Here is a 6,627-nt window from a genome sequence, read left to right as displayed (position 1 = left end):
TTTACTCACACTCTCCAGTGCGACTTTGGGGCTTCTGATTATTTTTGCAGTTGTTTTTTGCTGTTCCCGCTGAAATTGGGATTCGATCCCACAATCCTCTGGCTGATGATGATGCTGAACCGCGCTACAGGATGAGCTATAAACGATCAGATAATGTGCGTTGATTTTTTGATCTATTAAAAGGCTTCGGTGTGGCACGGTGTGGAAGTTATTTTTCTGTGCCCGGACAGCGGCCCGGACAAGTGCTGATAATCAAACCATCCACAGAATACACGATGGCATAATTGGTTTCTTATTCCATGGGATTTATTTGGAAACATTAGTTCTCTCATTGGTTTGCTTCGTTGATACCAGTAAATGATAAGACATCTGAATGGTAATGGATCCTACAGTCGTGGCACATGAATTGAAAAGTTGAAATGTGTAACAGTTTTAACATCGCCCATCTCTCTTAGCAGTTTTATGGCAATAAAGTAGCAGTTAGGATGCTTGTTAACCAAAAAATATCGTGCATTTGAAATGCTACACAACAGCTGTCAGATTTTAAGCAACATTTGATATGCTAATACAGAGCAATTCAGCAGTAGAACTGCTATGATACAGCAGCAAGCAGATATAATGCAGTTTTATAGCTAAAATACAGCTTATTTAAATGCTTATTGGTTACCTGGGTCCAAATGGAACTTTCTGGCTGCTTACGAGGCTAACGATGAGCCTTGCTGGAACTTCGGTCACAAGTTCCGGCAAGGCTCATTGTTAGCCTCTTAAGCAGCCAGAAAGTTCCATTCGGAACTTTATCTGAACTTCGCGGAACTTTAAAGCTGCTTAAGATGCTACTCGGAACTTTGTCGGAACTTTCAAGTTCACAGAAGTTCAGTTCAGTAGCATTGTGTTTCAATGAAGATTAAATTTATTTCTTTTACAGAAAACAACTGTTGAAGCATACACGAATAAAAGACAAATATGAATTTATCAAATCAACGAATATTAGGCTTGAGCAAAGAAAAAAAAATGGCTGCCCATCGGATTCGAACCGATAGTCGCTGCATGAGAACCCTGCGCTCTACCACAGTACTACAGTTGCGATTGAGTGAGCAGCAGGTAAAGTCTGACTTGAATCGATTTTCTGTCGGCAGCTAGTTTTGCACATTTGTACAGTAGTGAAGTTAGCTTGACTTTGTCAAGTGTCTTCAGCAGCGCAGCGGTAAGTCGGCAGGCTATCACGCAGGAGGATCCAGTTCAAATCTACATAGCAGCGACATGTGTGAAAATATAATTATCAGAAGCAGTTTCCAGACTTGAATACAAACACACCAACAGAATTGTGATTCTGGAAAACACATTTTTGTTTCTGCATGAATTTTGTCAAAGTTCTGTCAGAAGCTGCTTAGAAGGCTATCCCAGCGTGCTTATGTGAACTTTCAAGTTCCAAAATTACTTAAAAATGAAGCTGCTTATAGAAGGCTAATGAGCAACCTCGAACAAGCTGCTTAGCTTATAAAGTACCCTTTTATCTGAACTTTTGGTTACTTGGGGAAGGTCACCGATGTGGAACTAAGGCCCCAGGTCCCGACGGAGTTCCGAACCTGGCCTCAAAAGTAGCTATTGCAGAGGCTCCCGGGATGTTCAGGTCTGCTATGCCCACTGGAAGTCTACGGTGAATCGATCGAAGAAGGGGGGTTGATAATTTCTGCAAGGGAGGCTTCACAGCTATAATGGCACTGTCCCGGATGATGTCCAATAGCTCTGCGGTGTATGCCAGTATACGCAAGCTTCTGGCTAGTGTCGCCTCATACATACTAAGGTATGGCAGCCCGACTTGAGGCACGGCGTACCAAAAGCTACCGTGGTAAGCTGGAAAGTACTTATAGGCTAATGTGCAAAGCCTTCAACGGCATCACTGGTATGGTGTCTATCCTTATCGGGGAGAACCTGGAGGGTGCGATGTGCACTAGCCCCTCTCTGAAGAAATACATTCTTCGAGGTTTCCTGAGAGATGAAGGGTTTGGTGGCCATGGGAATGTTGTTTTGTGGGTCGAGAAAATAGTAGTCCTGGGTTTCACTTTTGTTGTAGAAAGCGATTCAGGGGGTCTCAGGGGTATTTCAGGTTATTTCAGAGGGTTTAAGGAAGTCCAAAATGCATATCATGGGGTCTAATAGGGTTCCAGTGGGTCTTGGTCACTTAAGTTGATTTCAAGGGGTTTCAGGGGCATATGAGGGAGTTTCAGAGTGTTTAAAGGGGTACTCGAATGTCTTATGGGAGTTTCAGAAGGTTTTATACAGCTCCTATGGAGTTTCAGTGGTATTACAGATTGTTTCATGGAAGTTTCGAGGAGTCTCATGTGCACTTCAGGGGATTTCAGGGAAACTCAGGGGGTCTCTGGTGCGTTTCATGGTGTCTAAGAGGCACCAGGGTGTCTCAGACTTGTTTGAGGGGGTCTCAAGGAAGTTTTAGGGTGCTCAGCGGCGTTTCAGGGGTGTTTCGTAGAGCCCTCGAGGTTTTTCAGGGGAGGGTACCAGGGTGTCTCAGGGGCGGTTTGGGAGGTCTTAGGGGTGTTTCAGAGGGTGACTCTCTGAGGCCCCCTGAAACGCCCGCTGAAATCTCCTAAAACGCTTTAAAATGCCGGGGGATTTCAGAGGGTATCTCAAGAGCGTTTTATAGGGGGTCTCAGAGGCGTTTAACGTATTTTAGCGGTGTTCCAGAAGGGTTTGGATGTGGCCCTGATGCTTCCTGAATCTCCCTGAAACACCTTTCAAACTTTTTGAAACACCTCTGAAACAGCTGTTGAAAAAGCTGGTGCGACCTAGTGTGATTTTGAGAACTCGTGACTATCACGCTGAGGACCTGGAATCGAATCTCACTCTCGACAAACTCTCAAAATGTGAGTTCTTCATTCGGTTGAGCTCTGGTTAATATAAATAAAAAAATAATCCAGCAATTTCATGCAAGGGGTTCTCCCGGTATGCCATCGATCATTTGTACAGGTAAAATTAAGAATTTCTTCCTTAAATAGGATTTTCTGTTTTTTTTTTCTTCTAATTCCTCCACATTACTCCAAGAAACCCAACTTATTGAACACGGTGGCTTAATGGAAAAATGAAAAAGAAAACAGCCTCCGGAGATTCCCCTCACAAATCGAGAATTTCACAATAAAAATACATTATAATTGAGGGAGTTAGAAGCAAAGGGGTGTAAGTGACAAAAACCCACTTTCGAGTAAATGACGTTTAAAGTTTTTCACCAATTTTTCTTCCCATACAAAATGTATGGAGCATCAAAACCGACCCAATTTTCTACGATTTATTGTATTTTTTTAATAATCGTAAAAATAATCTTAAAAAAGTTCCTGAAAGCTTGAGTTCTGAAGAATTTTTGGTATGCTCAGCTTAAAATCGACAAAATGGTCACTTACACCCCTTTGATTCTGGGCCTCTCAATTTCAATAGGAATTCTTCCAGAGCTTCCTCGGAAAATTACCATTTATAAGTTTATATAAATTTTGTTAAAGCTTCTTCCTGAATGTATTCACCAGTTTTGTTTGATGGGTCTTAGGGAACACTTCCTGATTAGAGATTAATTATTGTGTGAAGAGTTTCTGTTTAATTCTGTGGTGAGAAGTAATCTCTTTCTCCTGGTTGGGGCGTTATACCAATCAGAAACTATAAAGAGCAAGGCTAAAACTTTCGACTGTAAAGTGCGATGTGGCAACTTGACTCCTTAAAAATTTCGCCCAGCCCCTCCCTCTCGTGAAAGCCCGTACAAACAAAACCCAAAAGATGATAAACCATAAAAATCTGTGGAATCGTGTCGCAAAATAAAACTGGCCAAATAAAATGTTGCACTTTCCCCGGTTGCAAGATTTTCCTCCCTTCTTTCCATCTGTACTTATGCTTTATGTGCATAACATCCAGAGAAGGGTGCCACCGGGTTTCGTCACGTTTTACAATTTCATCCCGTCTGGCATGCTTATTATTCAATTGAAAGATTCAAGTGACGAATCACATTGGAACCCTATCGTTCGCTTTTCCCTTTCGTCGCCGTTCGTCCGTCACACACGCCGGATGCGCTCACGATTCTCTGGTCGTCGTCGAAAAGACGACGACGACGACCAACTGCGCTTGTGTGCGCTTCACGCAAAAGGACGACTCCGAAAGGACTCGCACGAAGTCCTATCACCAACACCGTGGAAATCGATGACGTCACTGATCGCATTCTGCTTTGTGCTCTGCGACTATTGGCTAGGGTCGGTCGCAAGCCACGCCCCTAATCACTTGCCCGCAATGCAAAGGACACTGAATGCCATGCGGAGGAAAACAGCCAGCGCTAGGGATGCTCACGAGTGGCGTTTGTGTAGGGGGTTTATCACAGCATCACAGAGCTCGAAGCAGGTTTTGAGTTCACGTTATTGAATTAGGCTTATCATTTGATTTTGGCTACGGGAAGCAACCGGTCGCGTGCTGTGCTTTTTGTCTGGCCTCTACTGGCACTGGAGAGTTGTTGTTTCCTCCGGAAGTTCGGTTCTGTCTCGAAAGTTGCTGCAGAGTTTTGTGCGGTTTTGCACACACAAGTCCTTGAGGCGTTTAATCGGGAAGGCAGAAGAACAAAAAAAAGGTGTGACAGGTGGTGATGAAATTGAAGAATTTTCTCCGAGCACTTAATTGAGGGTTGTTTTTTTTGAGCAAGTGAGTGGCGAAGAAGTTCGCGAGAAATAACAATCGTACCGAGGGTGGGCTGCGAAGCGAAGTGAGTGAGGTTATGTGTTTGCGCATAGCGTGACTTGACGTCGACGTCTTTAAGTAAACGACACGCTTCGGAAGGGAGGCTTCTGCGTCGGCGAGGGGAGGAAGATAATCCAATTCGAACCAACGGAAATCTAATAATCTATTCCTGATTCGATAACAGTAACAATGATTTCGATCTGATTGAAGTGATACCAGCAGTGATTGTGGCGATAGTCAAGTGTTCCCAGCAAGGTCGTATCTTTAAAAAATAATTTGCCTCATGAAACTTGAATTGCGCGAAAAGTGAGTGTTGAAAGGTGTAAAAAAAACAAAAATACATTTCCAGGTATATTGGGTGGGAAGTATTGTGTGTTGCCAGCAGAACGAGAGAGAATCTCATCAAAAAGGCATGAATCCCCATCGGCGGAGGTGTTGAACGCGGAAAACTCATGGATAATAAAAATAAATAACCCCCGAAAATAAAAACGAGTAACCAGGAACCAGCGACCAGTGCTTTCGGATTGTATGCGTTTTGCCAACCATTTCTGGTACCGAAAAGCGGCTTGATTAATATTTAATTCCATTTCGGGAGTCTCGCACCCCTTGAACATTCAGAACAACAAAACAAAACGCGAATCAGCATAATAGTAATCGAAACAAACCCCTTATTCGACCGAACCCGAAGCAAAAACCGCCAAAATTTATCCCCACGAGATGGACTACTCCTACCTGAACCAGGCGGCGGCCGGATTCGATTCCAGCTGCCTCCAGGGCGGTATGGATCCGACGGGCCTGGGCAACATGCCGTGCACCTACGGCGATCTGACCTCGTGCAGTCAGATGTCCCAGGCAGCGTACACTCGCTATACGGCAGCGGCGGCTTCGATGGCCCGGTCGTACAATCCCGTTGGTTCCGGAGTTGGACCGGGTAATGTGACGATGAGTGCGCTGCACCATGCAGCAGCGGCCGCCGGACCCGGAAGCCAGTGTTCGGTGATGGGTGGCCGGAGCCACCAGGATGTGCACCGGGCGTCCATGTTCCAGACGTCGATGAATTTGCAATGTGAGTATTGGTGGCGTTAAAAAATAATAAATATTTGTTTTCCGAAAAACCAAACTACTGTACAACAGTAAACAGTGAAACAGTTGTTTCAGATATGGCTATGCAAAAACTGTTCAATTTCTAACTACCATAAGAAGTTTAAATATGCTATTCAAAATTTGCAATATCAATCTATGAAAAACTTAACTGACTTTTTTTTTGACAAAAATTGCAATAGTAATTAAAATATTTAACAACAATTTATACAACAGCTATAACAAACAATTTGTAAGTTTGTCCACTCTACGCTTGACCAGCGGCAATACGCCACACCAAGCTGTCACGTGTCAATGAAAAGCCCCATCACCCTATCCTTTCCTCAAATATTTTTGTTCCCCCTAACCTCGACCAAACCGCGAGTTTTTCGGTTTCCCAAAACTAACATAGTTTATAAGACAAAAACATGAAATTGTTAATTGTTTTAACTGGATTCGGCTCCGTTATGCCTGGTGGCGCATGAGCCTTAAATAAATGGTTAAGTAAAAAAAAAAAAAAACAATTTGTAAGGCAGTACTTAGCCTAATCCCTGAAGACCTACATCTAATAATACAGTCGGAACCCGCTCGTTGAGCAACAACTCAGGAATTCGACTAGTTAGAGGGGGCAAGTGAAATGAGCATAAAACTTCCTGAGGGGTGTGTGCATTGTTAGACGAACATTTGAAAAGGGCCTATCTGTTTTGCGTAAACAAACATGTTTTTGTCTGTGCAGGGCCTATCTGTATCGACCCACGCACATCAACACCCTTATCAGAAAGAGTGTTCTTCAAGCAATCTGCTAAGGGTGTTGATGTGCGTGGGTAG

The 6,627-nt window shown here is 43.6% G+C and overlaps 1 protein-coding gene across 1 annotated transcript in view; it reads left to right on the top strand.

Annotated features, from left to right (window-relative positions):
* The first annotated feature begins 4,250 nt into the window (after positions 1-4,250).
* The window catches only part of LOC115266894 (paired mesoderm homeobox protein 2B-like), a 209,540-nt gene continuing 207,163 nt past the window's right edge, over positions 4,251-6,627 (top strand). Inside the window, exon 1 of the mRNA XM_062856179.1 lies at positions 4,251-5,785. Within this exon, the coding sequence (XP_062712163.1) occupies positions 5,437-5,785 (349 nt within the window). The 5' untranslated portion in view covers positions 4,251-5,436. The remainder of the gene's footprint in view (positions 5,786-6,627) is intronic.

The sequence above is a fragment of the Aedes albopictus genome, chromosome 3, assembly GCF_035046485.1.
Source record: "Aedes albopictus strain Foshan chromosome 3, AalbF5, whole genome shotgun sequence".
NCBI classification, from domain to species: domain Eukaryota; kingdom Metazoa; phylum Arthropoda; class Insecta; order Diptera; family Culicidae; genus Aedes; species Aedes albopictus.
The sequence above is the reverse complement of the archived record's forward strand: the minus strand, read 5'-3'. Positions and strand labels throughout refer to the sequence as shown.